At 59.8% G+C, this 18,527-nt stretch overlaps 3 protein-coding genes across 6 annotated transcripts; 2 read left to right on the top strand and 1 right to left on the bottom strand.

Annotated features, from left to right (window-relative positions):
• The first annotated feature begins 36 nt into the window (after positions 1–36).
• On the top strand, positions 37–4,596 carry FDX2 (ferredoxin 2). 4 transcript variants are annotated; one of them, XM_060630207.3, is made up of 6 exons: positions 39–366; positions 453–507; positions 644–811; positions 1,072–1,217; positions 3,839–3,926; positions 4,177–4,596. In XM_060630207.3, the coding sequence occupies exons 1-6, from the start codon at positions 213–215 to the stop codon at positions 4,331–4,333; spliced, it is 768 nt and encodes a 255-aa protein (XP_060486190.1). In that variant the 5' UTR covers positions 39–212; the 3' UTR covers positions 4,334–4,596. The 4 variants fall into 4 exon arrangements, with proteins under 4 accessions (XP_060486194.1, XP_060486190.1, XP_060486193.1 ...); XM_060630208.3 differs by having other exon boundaries at positions 40–366; positions 705–811; XM_060630210.3 differs by lacking the exon at positions 1,072–1,217 and having other exon boundaries at positions 705–811.
• Positions 4,597–5,106: 510 nt separating this feature from the next.
• Positions 5,107–7,792, top strand: ZGLP1 (zinc finger GATA like protein 1). Its single transcript, XM_078436767.2, has 5 exons — positions 5,107–5,243; positions 5,477–5,851; positions 6,704–6,789; positions 7,142–7,235; positions 7,381–7,792. Exons 1-5 carry the CDS (start codon positions 5,107–5,109, stop codon positions 7,508–7,510), a joined length of 822 nt encoding a protein of 273 aa, XP_078292893.1. The 3' UTR covers positions 7,511–7,792.
• Positions 7,793–10,733: 2,941 nt separating this feature from the next.
• ICAM5 (intercellular adhesion molecule 5) lies at positions 10,734–17,746 on the bottom strand. Its single transcript, XM_060630193.3, has 11 exons — positions 17,230–17,746; positions 16,032–16,301; positions 15,521–15,841; positions 15,012–15,299; positions 14,376–14,630; positions 13,996–14,244; positions 13,280–13,522; positions 12,915–13,193; positions 12,592–12,831; positions 11,911–12,177; positions 10,734–11,189 (listed from the first exon to the last, which is right to left on the bottom strand). Exons 1-11 carry the CDS (start codon positions 17,309–17,311, stop codon positions 10,912–10,914), a joined length of 2,772 nt encoding a protein of 923 aa, XP_060486176.3. The 5' UTR covers positions 17,312–17,746; the 3' UTR covers positions 10,734–10,911.
• Between the last annotated feature and the right edge of the window lie 781 nt (positions 17,747–18,527).

Here is an 18,527-nt window from a genome sequence, read left to right as displayed (position 1 = left end):
GGGACAAACAGTGGGCCTGGGTGGGAGGTCAGGGATGGCCCCGCAGGACTTTTGTGTGGGTGAGCTAGCCTGGCGCCCTCCTACCTTGGCAGTTCCTTCCTGAAGCCCTTCCTCTCACGAGCCCCACGCAAACGACAGGGCTTATATTCGGGCAATTACGGGCGCTTTGGTCGCGCGGCTGCCACTGGGCATGCCCAGTCCCGGGTCACGTGATGTCTGTCATGGCCGCCTCCGTGGCTCGGGGAGGCGTGAGTGCTGGGCAGCTGCTGCGGGCGGCCAGGGGAGCCTGGTGGAGCCGGCCCGGAGGCAGTTGGGGGTCTGGGGAGGCGGCGGCGCCAGCGACAGCCAGAGGATTCCGAGCGACAGGTACCTGGGGCGCCTCGGGGGCTAGCGTTCATCCGTCGGACCCCCGCAAGGCGCCGCGGGGCCGCTCACCAAACCGTGTTTTTCAGGCTCGCACCCGGCGGGGGAGGAGGAAGCTGGCGGCCCCGAGCGGCCCGGGGACGTGTGAGTGTAGGGGGACAAGGCCCCCATTCTTTATCCCACGAGGTTCCTCCGGTCCCCACCTTGCCCTGCAGCCTCATCTCTGTCCCCTTCTACGTCGTCCTATTCCCCTGACCGTCAAGCCCCGCCCCAACCGTAGGTTCCACCTGGCCACCGCGTCCATCATCAAGTTTGGCATCTGCACCTCCATCTGTCCCCAGGGTGAACGTGGTGTTCGTAGACCGGTCAGGCCAACGGATTCCGGTGAGCGGCAGAGTGGGGGACAATGTTCTCCACTTGGCCCAGCGCCATGGAGTGGACCTGGAAGGTGGGAGCCCCGCACAGGGAATTGGGGAGGGCCTTATTCATTGTTTAAAAAGACCCGCAAATCAGATAGGGTTCTCCATTACTTAACCCTCCTGTGGCTTCCCATCAAACATGGTTAAAATCCAGATTCCTCACCAATGTCTCTGCCCAGCTCTAAACCTCTTCACTCACTCAGCAGTTATTTGCTGAGCATTTGTTAAGAGGGTATTTACACCACTGCCCTCCAGGAGCTTGTATTCTCTTCCTCCTCCTTCTCTCTAGTCTAGACACACTGGCTTTCTTGCTGTTCCTCAAACAAAAAACCAAGTTCGTTCCTGCCTCCGGGCTTTTGCACTTGCTGCTCCAGACATCTGAAGTACTTTCCCACCAGATCTTCTGGCTCTCCATCTCATCCTTCAGGTCTCAATGTAAATGTCACCTTTCTGACAATCTCATCCCTTCATCCCAGTTAACGTCCCCATCCCCAGTCACACTAGGTTCTCAGTGTGCTTTATTGCCTCCGTAGCGCTTCTCATTGCTTTCCTTCCATTTTGTCGTCTGTCCTCAGAATGAGACCAGAAACCCTCTTTGCCACTTATCGGTGGCCCGTCACGGTATTTAGATGCAACAAGTATTAAATCAGTGTCTGTTGAATGAAAGATAATAATAGCAGACATTACCTTAAGCGTGTTAAATAGCTATTGACTTGATAAAATCTTCATAACAACGCTACATAATAGGGGGGATTATCTCATTTTTTAGGTGAAAAAACAGCCCCAGGTTAAGTTGACACAGTCCAAGGTCAAGTAAGTGGCAAAACTAGATGCAAAGTCAGTTTATTTTAGCTGCTAATCTGTGCTGCTCTTCTGTGCATATTGAATACCTACTGTGTGCCAGGCAACAGTGTACAAAACAGATGAGGCCCCTGTTGTTTCACACCAGTTTCAACCTAACAGGGACAATGTTCTCACGAGTAGACATGTAATTATATCATGAGCAGCTGGAGAGGGCGGTCTGAAACAAAAATATACAGGGTTACTGGTTGGGTGAATATAATACAGAGCCTAAAGTATTGAATCATTACAGGGGGCGGAGATATTGGGGGGAGCTGGGCATGGCAGGCCTACTTCAAGTTCTGTTCTGGGATCCAGTCACCAGGAGACCAGGACAGAGATTGGAACATGAGTTTTCGAGGCAAGTGGCCTACGGTCAAATTTTGCCTGTTACCAGCTGTATGACCCTGAGCCAGGGTCCTTAACATCTCTGGACCTCTGTTTCCTTCTCTATAATATGGGGTAATTTAGTTACTATGGGTTGCTATGGAGAATTACACAGATCTCGTAAGTAGTGCTTAATCCCTGGCCTGTGGTTAGTGCCCAGTGACTAGTTGGGACTGTTACGTTAGATAATCTCTCTCTCATGGGGTGAGGATGCTAATGAGGTGGGAAACAGGGCTGAGGAAGAGATCCCTGGGGACTACCTGGAGCTTCAAGGCCCGGACATTTTCTCCCCAGGAGATGGGGAGGGTGAGCTAAGCCACCAGGTCCCCCAAGGAGCTTCTTCCGGGTCAGGAGGCTGCCTTGCAGCTTCATCGTCATCGTCCAACACGTCTGGAAGAGACAGAATTCTGTCCCGTTCACATAGAACACGTGTCTCTTGAGCATCCACAGCATGCCAGCCTCAGTGCCAAGTACACAGAGAGGAGGCCAGGTTGACGGAGCATAGGTAAACCCAGAGATTAAGGCGGTAACTTTAGACTGTGGTAAATGCCGTGCAGAAATTAGAGGCATCAAGGCCAGGGGGAAGGATAAGAAATCGGAGGTGGGGGAACTGGAAGACAGTGGAGTTGAGTCCCTGAAGCCAAGAAGGATCTAACCATGGAAAAAGTAGAGAGAAGAGCATTTCAGGGCAAGGGTACAGCAAGTGCAGAGGTCCCGTGGTGGGGGACGAGGTTGGCATGTTGGAGCTGAGCAGAGGGGCCGGTGTGGCTGATGTGGAATGAGGGAGAGATCGGGAGGATCTTAAGGACTGGTTTTATTCTGGCTATGAAAACCCTTTGGAGGGGTGCCTGGGTGGCTCAGTCAGTTAAGCGTCTGACTCTTGGTTTCGGTTCAGGTCATGGTCTCACGTTTGGGGGGTTCAAGCCCCAAATCGGGCTCCGTGCTGACAGTGCGGGGCCTGCTTGGTATTCTCTCTCTCTCAAAATAAACTTTAACGTTTATTTATTTCAGAGAGAGAGAGAGAGAGAGAGAGAGAGAGAAACAGCGTGAGCAGGGGAAGGGCAGAGAGAGAGGGAAACACAGAATCCGAAGCACGCTCCAAGCTCCGAGCTGTCAGCATAGAGCCCGACGCAGGCCTCAAACTCATGAACCGGGAGATCATGGCTTGAGCTGAAGCTGGATGCTTAACTGACTGAACCACCCAGACACCCCACTCAAAGTAAACTTAAAAACAGAAAACAAAAGAAAGAAAGAAAACCCTTTGGAAGGTTTTAGGCCAGGAAGGACATTATCCTGAAGCACAGTTCTCAGTGATCAATCCAAAAGTTGGGAATGTGTCCAGGGAAAAGCAGGAAACCCCAGTTTCTGCGTCTTGCAACCCTGATATTCTGATCTCTTCTCCTGCCACACTAGGTGTGGAGTGAGCTGGTCCCATCTTTAGGAGCAAAGGAGAGATGGGAACACCCTTGCCTGGTGCGGCGAGAGGGTCCCAGCCAGGGCTTACAGGCTATGGGGACCCTGCCTGAGTTTTCACCTCTCAGCTACACTGAAGTCAAGTCCATGTTCCTTCATGGTGCCAGGCACGTAGGCCACTGGGGAGTCCTTGGGGGACAGGACACCCTGGACGTCCCTTTGCAGGCCCATCCACCGTTCGGGAACGGCTAGCTGAGCGAATGACAGGGTGGGGGGGCCACACGGTGCGTGTGCAGAGGACGGAGAGAGGAGGGGCGTCTGGTGAAACAAACGGCCTCTCCTCCCTCATGCCTTCGACCGATGGGCACCTGCCTGACCCTGTCCCTCACCGGCTCGCCCCCACTTGTTGCCCCCAGGGGCCTGTGAAGCTTCCCTGGCGTGCTCCACCTGCCATGTGTACGTGAGCGAGGACCACCTGGACCTCCTGCCTCCTCCTGATGAGCGGTGAGCAGGCGGCCCCTCCCGGGCCTGCGCGGCAGGGCCCGGCCGCTGAGTCCGCGCCCCTGCTGCCCAGAGGCCCACCCGGGCGGCGGTGGAAGGCAGCCCCAGCTTCTCGCCCCCTCGCGGCCGCTGGCGGCGGCGCTGCCCCTTGACCATCCCCCCTGGATTTGGGCAGCCTGCTCCTGCCCGCCCTTTGGGGCCCCCGCCAGCCAGACACCGTGCCCGCCGCTGACGGCTGTTCTCCTTGCTCCAGGGAGGACGACATGCTGGACATGGCCCCCCTTCTTCAGGAGAACTCCCGGCTGGGCTGCCAGATCGTGCTGACTCCCGAGCTGGAAGGGGCCGAATTCACCCTGCCGAAGATCACCAGGAACTTCTACGTGGACGGCCACGTCCCCAAGCCCCACTGACGCGGGCAGCCGTCGTGGCCCTCGGGGCCAGGACTGGAAGAGTAGCCAAGCCGCCCGCCCAGCCCAGAGCGTGGACAGGCCCGAGAGAGATGTTGGGAGCAGCCAGAAGTCCAAAGCCCCTGCTTCAGATCCCATGTCCAGGCTCTGGGTGGGGGGTGGGAGGGGCACCAGCCCCTGCCCGGGAGCCTCCCCCAAACTCGGGAGAATCAGTGTGTGGATGGGGTGGAATCTGACTGGAATGACAATAAAACTGTCTCACAGACCTCCAGCATCTTGAGTGTCCTCGGGGGCGGGCAGGCCTGGGGTCTAGGGCTGCATCTTCTTTACCTGGACCCCCAACTCTGCCCTCTCATAGCAGCGATGGGGCCGCGGGGGTGGGGGACCACCGAGGCGGAGACCTGGAACCTCCCGGGAGGAGCAGCGGGCGCGGGGGCCTGAGCACACGTGGATCGGCGTGGCAAGGCCCCGCCCCCACAGCCGCGGAGGGATTCGGAGGGGTCCGGGCCGGCCGGCGGGGTGCGAAGTCCACCTGAGCCGGGTGGCCAGAGTGGCACCGAGGCTGGCCCGCGCCGCTGGGAACCGGGTGCCCAGCATCGCCTGCTAGAGGCGCCCGACCCCGCTGGCCCCGCCCAGGTGGGGCTCATTGCACCCTCTGCAGAAGCGCCCCCACCAGGCGCGTCCTGCTCCCCTCAGGTGGGGCTCATCGAGTGGGCCCGGGGTGGGCGGGGCCGGGCGCGATCGGGGCGGGGGAGGTGGCGCTGGGCCGGGGCGCGATGGAGGCCCGGCCTGTCCCAGACTTCTCCAAGCTCCAGGAGCTGCTGGCGCCGCCGTGTCTGGACCCTAAGGCGTCCCGGGCGCCCCCTCTTCAGCAGGCACCAAGGACCCCAGGATGCCCCAGACCCAATGGCAGGTGCGTGAAGGAGCGGCCCCTTCCCCAAACCTGGCCCAGTGGTCAAAGCGTCAGGACCGCTGGTTCCTGGGGTTATCCAGGGGTCACGGTGTTAGTTACTGGTGCTTAAAAAAGAAGAAGTTCTGGTCCCCAGGGAGAGTTGGGGTCATATGGGGGTCAGAGGCCACGCAATCCCCTTAGCCCATGTCTCTGAAGACTGCACAGGTGCTGCCCACACTGTCCCTTGTCCCCAGGTCCTTCTGGCCCGCACGCCAGGACTCTGTCACTGCCCTGCGTTTTCTCCAAGAAACAGCAGAGGGGCTGGTCCAGCGCCCTGCCCAGGACACCCAAACCCTGGGGGCCTGCCGGGAGCTGAAGGCCTTGGAGTCTCTGGGACCTTCGCCTCTGGCAAAGGATGCCGAGAACATGCTGACCCCAATCAGCCAGCAATGCTGCAGCTCGAGGCCCCCGGAGGCTCCCCCAGCCCCCTCAGCCCTACCCCAGAGGAGGCCCCGGAAGCAGTCAAAGCCCCACCGGGGCGCTGAGAGAGTGGATCCCCGGTTTGAGGGGGTGACCCTGAAGTTTCAAATAAAGCCGGATTCCAGCCTACAGATCCTAGCCAGCTACAGGTAGGGGCTGGCCCAGAGGAGGGCGCCCTTTTTGCAAGTTAGAGTGATAATGGTGGGGGCAGGGACCTCCAGGCATCTGCTCATGGACGCCCACGCCAGCCCTACAGTTACAAAGGGCCCATCTCTGAGCCCTTTGACACCTCGGGCTGGTGCCGGTCCCAGCCCTGCTGCTCTGATCCAGCAACGTTCTGGTCTGAGCGCAGGTTCTTTTTTTTTTTTTTTTTTCTTCAATGTATTCATTTTTGAGAGAGAGCATAAAAGCGGGGAAGGGGCAGAGAGGGAGAGGGAGACACGGAATCCAAAGCAGGCTTCAGGCTCTGAGCCATCAGCACAGAGCCCAGCATGGGGCACGAACTCGTGAACCGTGAAACTGTGACCCGAGCCGAAGTCGGTGAGCATCGGTCACTGACTTTATGAGATGGGCCCGACCATCCTGAGGGCCGCCGCTGCTGTTATTTTTTTCAATAATGTTAATGACTGCCATTTGCCAGGAACAACAATAAGAGGTAACAGGCAGCACTTGATGTGCATGGGCTCATTGAAGCCTCGTGAATCCCATTTTACAGATCTGGAAACTGAGGTGCAGAGGGTGAGATCACTTGTCCAGAGTCACGAGGTGGGGACTTGGGAGAAATAGGATCTCAAACTGGCAGGCTGGCCCCAGGCTTCCTACCTCTTCATATGATAATCACCATTATTATTGCTAACGAGGGGCAAGGTCAGGCCTTTCAGACATCAGAAGCCTCCTTGGGGGATGCCTGATACCCGGACAGTGAATCATCTTCATCATCGAGGGGCGCTGCCCTGGACGAGATACAGATCCCCCAGTGCTAACTCCTGTCTATTCTCCAGCCTGACCTGCACTAGCCGCTCCCAGGGTCCCTCCACAGGCCCTGCGGGGGGCCCTGAGGCCAACTCGGGAGGCGGCGAGGCCCTGGGTGAGTCCTGGAGACTTGACAGCTATAAATATTTGTGGGGGGGAGGCAATTTCCCATCGTCTCTGTCTTTCTTCCCGTCCTGCTTCCCCATTTAGACCCATCCAGAAGGAGTCATGGTGCACCTCCCTCCACTCGAGCTGAGTCACCCCCACCCCCGGTTTCCTCCTCTGTTTAGCTTTGCCATCTGTCTCCCTTCCTGGCTTTCCCTCTGCCTTAGATCTGGTAATACCCAGGGCTGGCCCGGAGCCGGCTGGGGCCCTCGTCGAGACTCCAAAAACATGCCCCACCTGTACGGGCCTCCTGAGCCCAGGCTCTTGGCCTCTGCCCCTTACCCTGACCTCTGCCCCTTCAGGGCCCCGGTGCTGTGCTTCCTGTAGGACCCAGAGGACCCCACTCTGGAGAGATGCTGAAGACGGGACCCCTCTCTGCAATGCGTGTGGTATCAGGTCCTCAGAACGGAGGAGGAGTTTGGATGCTTAGCCAGTGTGGGGTGCCGGGAAGGGAAACACCCTCGGGGAAAGTGGTTCCCGTGAGGCAGTTTCTGGGCCCCTGCTGCTTCCTGATGTTGGTTTCTTGTACCCCCCACCCCAGGTACAAAAAATATGGCACCCGCTGCTCCAGCTGCTGGCTGGTGCCCAGGAAGAGCGTCCAGCCCAAGAAGTTATGTGGCAGATGTGGGGTGTCCCTGGGCCCCCACCAAGGCCCGGCTCAGGAAGGGTAAGCCCTTCCTCACCTAGCTGAGCCCATCCGGACTCAGTTTCTCCAGGGAGGAGATGGGCAGGAGCCCTCCTGGGAGGAGTGGGGAAACAGCTGGAGTCTTTGGGGGTCCAGCCTTCCTCCTCTCTCTGCCCCCTCCCCTTCAGGGATCCCAGGTGGAAGACCCAGGCCTCTGGCTCCAGAGCCCCTGTCTCAGGGGGCCACTGTGCCCCATCTTGGCCCCTGGTCCAATCCGGCTTGGCTGAGCCTCTCCTCAGAAAATGTCCTCAGCAGTGACACTCATATTGTTGACAGCAGTAACAATAAAGAACAAAACTACTCTGAGAAAAGCACCGTGACTCGGGGATCGCGTCTCACGCACGCAGGCACGTGGGGGCAGGTGTTTTCTCATTCGGATTCTGAGGGACACACACAGAGTCGTCTATACGGGCACCAGCCGCCCCACAGGGAATTAGTCACCTTCACCGCAACTCCCCATACAGGGCGACAGCCACCACACGCAGAGGCAGACAACAGTAGACAGACACACACATGGGGCGCCTGGCTGGCTCAGCCCATGGAGTGGGCGACTCTTGACCTCGGGGTTGTGGGTTCAAGCCCCACGTTGGGGGTAGAGATTACTTACAAAAATAAGATCTTAAAAGAGAGAGAGACAGGGGCACCGCCTTGGGCGGCTCAGTCGGTTGAGCGTCTGACTTCGGCTCAGTTCAGGTCACGGTCTCACGGTTTGTGGGTTTGAGCCCCACATCCGGCTTCAGCGCCATAGAAACCTGCTTCGGATTCTCTGTCTCCCTCTCTCTCTCTCTCTGCCCCTCCCCCTGCTCACTCTCTCTCTCTCAAAAATAAACATTAAAAACAAAAAGGCAAGACAAATACATGAGTGGGGCTGACACATGCCTTCACACACACACAAGACACATGGACAAGCTCACACGTGCTGACACTCACATGAGACAGACCACACGCTAGCCAGAAACATGCACTGATACACCTGCTGACACACACACGTGACAACACACAGGAAATATACCTAGATGACACACATTGGCACACGGTGATATCCACACCCTGGGCCCTCTATCTGTCAGCTCTCCCCCTGCCTGCAGAATGTCACCTTCCCATGTCTCTATGCATACAGTCCCTTCTGTGCCCCGCTGCTCCTCTTTCAAGGTCTCTTTCACCCCATCAAAGTGTGTCCCTAGCCTGAAGCCAAAAGCCACATGGGAGAGGAGGGCCCTGGACACACAGGACACCCGTGCTCACTGGGAGGATGGGTGGGCTGCAGCCAGGGTGGGGATGTCACCCCCGTGACAGTGAGTGAGACCTGCCTGGCCACGTACTCCAGGAAGGTGAAACCCCCCTTTGTCTCTCCCGGGTGAGCCCACGGGGAAGGCCTGGGCCCGGGATTCCTCAGCCCTCAGATCCCTGACTCATTCGGTCTCACTATTCCTCAGCTCAGAACACCCTCCACCCTGTCTCCCCATAGGCGCTGCCTTCTCATGACTGGGAGGCAGGGCTCAGCCCCGCACCACATATTCAGAGAAGTCCTCCTTGACCACCCAGTCTAAAATAGACACCCCAATCCCATGCAAGTCAGGCTCTAGTTCAGCTCCTCACTGGTCTCCCTCTTAGAACCTACCAGAATTAAAAAAAAAAAAAAAAAAAAAAAAAAAAACATACCAGAATTTTCAAGTCTCTACTACTCTGAGGTTATTTCATTCACATTCATCTCCCCATCTGGACCGTGATTTCAGAGGTGCAAAGCCACATCTGTGTCCCTGACCATGATAGGCCACCCCAGTGCCCAGCATGAAGTTCCTTGGGAATACACATTGAACACACAGAGGTCTCAGACTGTGTGTGAACTCACGGCTGTTTTTACCCATTTATTCAGCATTTATGGAGCAACTCCTGTGTGCCAGGCCAGTGGGGACACTATATGGTAAATAGAACAAAGGTCCCCGCTCTAGTGAAGCCAAAATTCTAACGTGACAGTAAACAAATACTCAATTAAATATCTAGTAGATGGCAAGTAGTGGCTGGTGCTTTATTTAGAGAAAATAAAGTATGTAAGGAGATAGGAGTTCGGGGGGCTACCTTAGTGTCGGTCCTCTCTGAGGGGGGACAGCCAAGGCCTCTCTGACATCTGTGTAGAGACCTGGGAGTAAGGAACTAGCTGTGGGACTGGAAGATGAAGACAGTCCAGGCAGAGTGAATGGCAAAAGCAAAGGCCCTGTGGCGGGTGGGACCTTGTGGGACTCCGAGGAATCGAGAAGAGGCTGGTGGGAGTAGAGAGAGGTGGTTAAGGGTGTGTGTGACAGTAGGGGCTGCACCATGCTTGTGCCTTTTCTCCTTCTGTACCCTGACTAGGCCTCTAGGCAGCCCCCCAGCCCAACCCCTGTTTCCTGCTCTTACCTTTGCTGGGGAAATGTTTGCCTGGGGCAGCTGATGGAGTGGGAGCTGTCCAGGACTGTTTCCTTCTCTCTGGCTCTGTTCCTGCTTTGGAGAGAGGCAGAGACTGCAAGGGTGGGGGGAGGGCCAGCTGTTCTCTCCTTATGCTGCTGGGCGGTGAGGAAGGTGGTGCTGTGCGGGGGAGGGGGGGGAGGGGGGGAGTGCGGTTGCAGCTGATACCGCGTGTCTCTTGTGAGTCGTGATGGGCAGTCAAAAGGCAGGTTAGGGGTAAACTGAGACACCGTGGATGGACACAGGATGGAGAAGGCATTGAGGGTGGGGGCAGGGATGCACCCTTTAACGGGAGGGACATTTTGGGGGCTGACGCTCATAACTGCAGTCCCTGTTTGCATTTACTCATCCTGGCGAGGCCTCAGGACGGGAGCCCCGTGTCCAGACCCCTGGGAGGGGCCTCCACCCATCCTGGGGGAGGCAGCTTTAGTTCTTCCCGGAACCAGGCCTGGGGGAATCACCTAGCTCCCACCCCCAAGTGTTAGCCGGGTTAGAGGGCAGCGCTCTGGGCGGAAGAGATAAAGGGTAGGGAGCTGGAGGAAGGAGTGCGGTCCCCACCCCGGCCCAAGGGTCAGCTGAGAGCAGGAAACTGGACACCGAGAGAGCAAGCCCCGGGTCACACCGCATGAAGGCGGCTTGCACTGCGCCTGACACATAGTAGGCCCTCAAAAACAAACAAGCAAAAATAGTTTATTTAGGAATATCCCGCGGGGTTGGCATTGGAACCTTGGGCTGCTTCCACATCGCAGACTGAAGCAGACGGACCCAGAGTCCTTTATAAAAACTTTATTGGGGGGCGGGGTAGAAAAAGGGGATGACGCCCCTGGAATTGAATAAATAGGTGAATAAATAAATAAATACATAAATAAATAGAACAATAAGTAAGCCCCCCTGTGCCTCTGGGGGGGGCGTCCCCCGGCCCGCGGGGAGAGGGGAGCGGGCTCACGCTGACGTCAGCTGGATGGCAAAGACCTCGCCCCCCGCCTGCGCCTCCGCGGTGCCCGCAGCCTCGGTTCCACCTTCGGCTGCGGCCGTGCTCCCTCCAGCGCCGCCGCCCGCGCCGTTGAGACACACGGCCTCACCAGAGCTTTCGGCCTCCTGCACGTTATACTCGCCCTTCTTGCAAGCGGTGGACTGCACGTAGAAGGCCAGGCCGGCCCCCGCGGCCAGCAGCGCTGCGCCCCCCGCCGCGCCGCCCACGGCGACCCACAGCCACGGACCTGCGGGGTGGAGATCCTCAAAGAGGGTGGACCGGCTCAAGGCCCCCAAGCCCGGCCTCCTCTTTTCCCTCCCCGCAGGCACAAGGTCAGACCTCCCGGGCCTGGCAGAGAACCCCAGGGAACTCACAGCGCGGGGTGGGGGATAGGAGAAAGCCCGGAAGGCTACCCCGAGCGCCCCGACCCCGAGGAGTGTCATCTCGACATTGGATAGAAGCCCCTAGCCCCAGAGATACCCACAAGTCAACCAACTCACCCCCAAAAGGATGAAGGTGGGGGGAGACCGGGTCATTCCTTCACCCGGAAAAACCACAGAGATACGCAAAGTGGGGGGAAGGGATCTTGGCGGGGGGCCCCCCTCACCCGCCTCCTCTGCTCTAGGTCCCTCTCCAACCCCCCTTCTCCACAGCGACGCAGTGAAGGGCGAATTATTAGATCAAGTCTCTTATCACACACAACCGACCCCCAAGTTAATAAGCTCCTTCCGACAGCCATCACAGCCCTGGAGGGTCCCTCCCCGTGAGCTCCAGTCCTCCCTCCACCTTCCGCCCCCAACCCGCCATCGAAACCCCACTTGCCAGGGCGCCCCTGACTTCGGCCCTGGCACACTTCAGTCTCGGGTGCGGCGGAATGGGAGCGGAAACAAGGACCGGGTTCAGGGGCCCCAAGCCGCAGGCCACGCCCCCTGAAGATCCCCCGCCCCGCCCCTCCAGCCGCCACTCACCAGCCACGCGCACTGTGATGCGCCGCGCGTGGCGCCCATGCGCGTTGGTGGCTGCGCACTCGTACTCGCCGCCGTGGCTGCCCATGGCGCCCGCCACGCTCAGCGTGCTGTTGTTACTCGAGAGGCCGATGTTGGGCGCCCCCGGGGGCGCGCGCCAGCTGATCTGGGCTGGGGGCCAGGCCTCCGCACGGCAGGTCAACGTGAAGTTCCCACCTGGCCGCACGCCTCCGGGAGGCGAGGCTGCCAACTCGGCCACCACCGGGCGGTCTGCAGGGGACAGGAGGTTGGAGGGACCCCTCAGAGCCGGTCCAGCCACTGACCTACTGACCTTCCACCCAACCACAATCTGAGAGCACCCTTCTTCAGATGGGCAGGCGAGGACCCTGCCTCCCACCAGAGCCACCTCTCCCCATAATCGGGCTGTCATCAGCACTAAAATCCTGTGCCCTGCCTCAAGGAATGAGAAGTGGGGCCCTGCACCAGTGCCCTTTTGACCTAGAACTTGAGGGGGCCCGGGCTCCTGTTCCCTAGAGTTTTCATTCTCCTCAGGTTTAGATGAGGAATTCTTATCCCCAGGAAGGGGTCTGGGGAGGTGCCCTTGAACTGTCTTGGGCAATCCTACTGCTGCAAGTCACTGTTTTGGGGACCGGGTGCCCTCCACCTGGTGCTGCTCCCACTCACATTCCACGCCCACGGTGACAGTCCGTGCGTCCGTGCCATGCGTGTTGGTGGCCAAGCAGCGGTAGGTACCCGCATCTTCTCTGGACACGCGCAGCCGCTGAGGCCTGGGCACGCCCTCCCGGGAGCAGCGCACTTGTGGGGAGGGGCGACCCCGGGCGGCGCAGGCCAGCGCGGCAGCCTCAGTCCCTTCCAGCCACGTCTGGTGACTCGGGCAGGTGGACTCATCCATTTGCGGCGGCGCTGCAAAGCAGCCATGGGGGAACGTTAGGGGGGGCGCAGACCCTGGGGCACCCCTACTTCCCACCAGCCTGGGCCCCGCTCACACTCCGTGCTCACGGCGACTGTCTTGACCACGGAGCCGTGCCTGTTGGTAGCGTTGCAGACGTAGATACCAGGTACCAGTTCACTAGAGATGCGGGGGACTCTGGGACCAGGGTCTGGGGGTGCCAGTGGGAGCAGCATCCCTTCACTGGTGCCCTCTGAGCCGATGCACTCCACGCTTGGCTCTGGCTTTCCATCCACCTCACAAGAAAACAGCTGCCCAGATCCTTCCACCCATGTCCAATTGCTGGGGCAGCTGGGCTCCTCAAAACTGGGGCCATCTGGGGAGCAGAAGGTCACACAGAGACCGGAAGTCAGGCCAGGGTTATCCTCACATACCATCCTGCCCCGTGTTGTCCCCACTCACATTCCACCGTGACAGCCACAGTTTTGGCTGCAGAACCTCGAGCATTGGTGGCTTCGCAGCGGTAGGTTCCTGCGTGCTCCCGGACCACATGCAGCAGGCCCTCCAGGACCCTGGCCTCCCCAGAGCGCACACAGCTCACGGTCGGCGGCGGGACTCCATGCGCCACACAGCTCAGTGAGACTTCTGTTCCTTCCAGCCATGTAATGTGTTCTGGGCAGCCCACGCTGTCCAGCGCTGGGGCGTCTGGAGGAAGATATGTTGTTCGGTTTGGGGTTTAGGGACTGGCCTAATGTCCCTAGACCCCTTTTCTGTCCAAGGGCAGCCGCAAAGTGTTGGGCAGGCACAAAGACACTGAACCAAAGAGGTTTCACGCTGGTTGAGCTGTGAGCTGTTTGGAGCCCTTTTTCTGCAAAGGGCCCTTTTCTACAAAGCGCCCACAGGACCGTCCCCGAGTCTTTGACCTAAAATTGTTAGAGGGCTTGGAAAGTCCCCCTTTCCAAGATTCCGTCCAGATGTCTCACCCCAGACCCTTATGGACACGTCTACTTCTTCCTCTCCCTCTTTCCCCAAGATCTTCCCCTAATCCCACTCGCCAGCCTCTTCCCTCTTCCAAAATCCTGCCCAAAGGCACACTTCAGATCCTGTTCCCACTCTTCCTTGTAGGCTTAGTTGCCCCTAGACCCTGTTAGAGATGCGCCCTGTGCACCCCCACTCACACTCCACCGTCAGCGTCACGTCCTTGACTGCCTGGCCCTGGACATTGGCCGCAGTGCAGCGGTAAGTGCCGGCGAGAGCACGAGTGACCGGACCCAGCAGGCCCAGCGCCAGCACTGCCCCGCTGTCAGGCCGTGCGCAGTGCACGGAGGGAGTGGGGTTTCCTCGGGCTTCACAGCGCAGCGTCTGTTCTGGGCCCTCAGGCCACGTCCAGCTCCTGGGACAGTCCGAATCGTCCAGCCGAGGGGCGTCTGCAGGCAGGGGCGTGGGATACAGAGAAGCCGGACATGGACCTTGAGGAAAAGCCCCACTTCCACAGCAGGGCCAGGGACTGGACAGGTCCTTGGAAATCACGGGGAGGAGAGGTTACAGGCCAACTCACATAGGACGCGGAGTTCGGCGCTCTTGTTCTTGCTTAGGGTCTCCCCGTCCACCTCGAGAGTGGCATCACAGAAGAAGCTGCGCCTGTCGTCGTCCTCGGTGGCATTTAGCTGAAGCTGGGTGGGCTGCCCTGGGACCACGGCTGGAATTCCGTCCAGTGTGACCAGGACTCTGGCCCCAGCTGAGCAACTTACTGTCACCACCTTCCCTTCGGGGATGGTGGGCTCGCTCAGGGTCAGGACCGGCGCCGGGAAGCCTGGGGACAGGGCATTGGCGGTGAATCCCTTGACCACGCCCCTCCTGCGGGTCGAGGCTGATCCTTATCTACCCGAACCCCCCGGGCTCTGCGGCCAAACTAAGGGTACCGCGCTCCGCCCCCCGGGATGCGCAGGCTCCGCCCATCTCGCCCCGCCCCCTTGAGGTTGTCTCCGCCAAATCTTTCGGAGATCCTCGCTGGGTTTGCGGCCTTCCCTTTCCGGCGTCTCATATTCCGCCTGCTATTCAGTCTCTGTCACCCCTTATGGACTTTCGGACCACGCCTATTCCTATACTAAGGCCCCGCCCACTGTTTGCCCCGCCTTCCCGTTCCTCTGGCTCCACCCCAGAGCCGCGCAGGGTCCGCGTCACTCCCTCTTACTGTAAATAGTCACGTTCTCCCGGGTCTCGCGGCTCTCGCCCCCCAGGGTCACGTTGCAGACCAGCTGGCTGGCGCCCTCCTGTTCTGCACTAGCTGTGGCTGTGGCAGTGGCCATAAGCGCGTCCCCCTCGAAGGTGATTTCGGGACTCAGCCTCTGATCCCCTAGCGCCAGGTAGACCCAAGCCTCCGAGGCTGGAAATAGCTCGTCCAAGGCGCACCTCACGGGTCTTTCTGAGCCCACTTCCAAGAGTCGGGGGGCAGCGAGGCGCGGGCGGTCCGGAGACAGGGCTGGGAGTCACAGAACAGCTTGAATTTATGTATCAAACGCTCAGTATGTGCTAAGCACGTTCCATGCACCATCTTATCGTATTATCCTCAAGGCACGTAGGGGAAAACAACGTGCAGCTGGGGCATGTTGGAATTAGGATTAGAATTCAGATTTCCCTGCCTCCAAATTTCTTAACACTTGCCCGACCCCTTTTGGTCCCCTTCTCCCGACACTCACTCACCGAAGGTTCGGAGCTGTCTGGGGGCGGAGCTGTTTTCAAAGAGCCCCAGGCCGTGCGGCCTCAGGTCCAGCTCCGCGCGGCAAGAGAAATTGGCCCCATGGTCCTCCCTTCGCGCCAGTACTGTAGCTGTAAGAACAGCGCCCCGCGCTCGGGGTGGCTCCCCCGCGAAGCTGCGACGGATGAGCTCCTGGGCTCCCCGCAACAGGGTCAATGTGAGGCTCCCACGAGGCCCAGCGCCCGGGACCCTACAGCTCAAGGTAAAGTTCTCGCCCACAGGCTGCCAGGCAGGCAGCGGCACCAGCTCTACACGATCCGGCCGCTCTGGAAAGGGTAACCACAGCTTTTTGGAAACGCGGGGGTTTAGAGGGACGTGGCGTGGAACCAGGGGCCCAGAGAGGGAGCGCGTGGGGATCCAGAGGGTGGAGCCCGAAGGGGAGGACTCTGTGACCCAGGGGGCGGGGCTTGGAAGGGAGGGAAAGTAGTAGAGTAAGCGTGGCCGCTGAGAACTCACGGAAAGTACGAATGAGCCCACGCGCCTGCAGTGTGCGCCGCGCGCAGCGGAAGAAGCAGACAGGCTGGGTCTCCGGCTCACGGATGTCCACCAGCTGCCGAGCCAGCCAGCGCAAGCCCCTCTGGGTCCCATTCCGGCGCAGCGAGGTCTCCAGGCCACCGCGCTCAGGTCGTGGGCAGTTAGTGCTGCAATTCAGCCACAAAGATCCCCCGCGCTCCACGAGCGCCACGCGGGGCTGCAGATCCGCCCAAAAGGGCTCCTGCGCGACCGCTGCCCAGGGAAACGTGGGCTCAGCCTGGGGAGCCACTTTCCTGGGATCTTAGTGCCCCCATTCGAATCAGGGATTCTTAGGGAATTAGCAGGGGGCAAGAAAGAACTCAGGAGCCCTGCATCCTGTCCCGGCCTCAGGTTTGCAGGCGCGCTCCCAGGGTTCAAACCTCGAGGGCGTCTCTGGGACGGGGCAGCGGAGACACCCCCGTCTCCAAGATGCCCATGGAGCGATGGGAAAGCATGGGGGGAGGGGGGAGGGGATGAAAGATGGGGTCTTTGACGCACACCGCAAGGATGGGAGGAGGGGACCTCGTGTGGAGGAAGGAAAACGAACTGGTTCTCAGGACTCTTGCCGGAGAGGGGGGAGACAGGTTGAGGCGAGGGCAAAGGGGAGGTGAAACTGAGTCAAGCATAAGTGAGGACCCCCCAAACCCGGGAGAACACAGAAGGCTGGGCTCTTGGAAGGAATCGCGGTAACAGCTGAGGGACTCGGTTGCCAGGGCTCCGGATGGAGCGGGAATAGCTCCTCTGAGTCACAGCAGTTGGGGAAATCGGGTCTTTCCGGACCACGAGTGAGGAAGATGTCAGTCCGTGGACCAGGGTGCATAACAGAGCGTGGGGAGGTACCCCGGAAGGGGACAAGGGAGACACGGGGTATCCAGAGCATGAGGCTGGATTCGGAAGAGCATCCAGGATCTCGAAGAAGACAGTAGGGTAGAGATCTGGGCGAACGAGGAGTCTGGAAGCTGGGTCTCCAGTGTATGTTGGTGGGAAGAGGGATAGAGGGGAAAGGCCAGGGCTCAAGGTGGGGCAGAAGCGTGGGAGTGGAGCGAGAGGAGGGCGGAGCCGGGAGGGGCTTGTGGCCGCTTATCTGGTCCGGGAACTCCGCCCCCACCCTGTCCACCCTGAGCCAGGACCCGGCTCTTACCTGAGAGGCCGAGGAACCCCAGGCCCAGGGCAGCCCAGAGGCCGAGCAACGCCCGGCACAGCCCTGGCGAGGGCCCTGGCATCGCCGCCGCGGGGGAAGCGCAGGAGGCGAGGAGAGCGCGAGCGCGGAGCTGGGCTAGAGGACGGCGCGGCGGGTGGGTTGTGGAGGAGGCAGAGTTGCGTTCGGGGATTGGTTTAACGTTGGTAACTTGGTTTCCAAGGAGGGGGCGGCGGCAGAGGCGGCTGGGGGGGCGGGAGGGCGAGCGTGCTCCAGGCTCCCGGCCTTGGCGAAGGCGTGCTGGCAGGAGCAAGCGACCCCCGGGGTCTACGTGGAAGCCCGCCCCATCGCCCGGGGCCTTCTGGGGGCGGCCGCGCGCTCCCGCGTCATCCTCCGCGGCGAAGCGGAGGTCCGGGGATGCTGGGTTGCCCTTCTCAAACCCCCACGCTACCCCTAGCTTGGATGCCGTGATAATGAGCTGGACTCAGAGCTCCGCCCCCATAGTTATCCGTCCCCCCCCCCCCGCGCCCCCCTCCACCTCCGCCCCGCGCCCCTTGAGCAGGGGGTTGAGGGTTTGAGGGCTAGGAGAGATCTGGAAAGAGCAGGATGGGGGAAGGCACAGTTCTAGGGAAGGGTATGGGGAGGCCTCCCTCACGGATCCTTCTCCTTTTGACCTGGAGAGCTGAGGATTACAGCCACGCCCCTAGTCCCCCTCCGGCTCCGCCCCCGCACGCGACAGAGGGGGTGGGGACGAAAGTGCCAGCGAGTCGGGAACACGTGTGCATGCGCGCAGCGTTCGCGGGCGTCTAAATTAGGGTCGGCTCCGCTCTGGGTCTGTATTTACCCAGCGTGCAGCGGGCACGTGTCTACGCGGCGTGTATGAGCTCAAGCCTCGGAAGAGCACCCCAGAATCCGCTTTCCGCGCGGTAGGCGGGGCCCTGGACAGCCCGGGCCCTGCCAGATACCCAGTGCGGGCTCGGATTCTGTCCACGCGAGACCAAGAGACCAACTATAACACTTCGACCCTTCATCCGGGCCCCAAGCTTTGACACCCCCGCATGTGCCCGGTGACTATCAAGACGTTGCCAGGACGTGAGTCTGTGACACCCCACGTGGGCCATCTGATTGCTCCTTCCCTGCAGTCACCACATGGGTACCTTTTCTTCATATCTCTGTTCCTCAGTGTCATGGGCCCCCTCCCATTTGTGCTCTCCCCCCAGCACTAACAGTGAACTGTGGGGGCCAGTTCTCGCCCCACCCCTGTCCTCCAGGAAAGTGCTAGGTTTTAAGGGGGGTGGGGG

This window comes from Panthera onca, chromosome A2, assembly GCF_046562875.1.
Source record: "Panthera onca isolate mPanOnc1 chromosome A2, mPanOnc1 haplotype 2, whole genome shotgun sequence".
In the NCBI taxonomy this organism is placed as follows: domain Eukaryota; kingdom Metazoa; phylum Chordata; class Mammalia; order Carnivora; family Felidae; genus Panthera; species Panthera onca.
The sequence above is the reverse complement of the archived record's forward strand: the minus strand, read 5'-3'. Positions and strand labels throughout refer to the sequence as shown.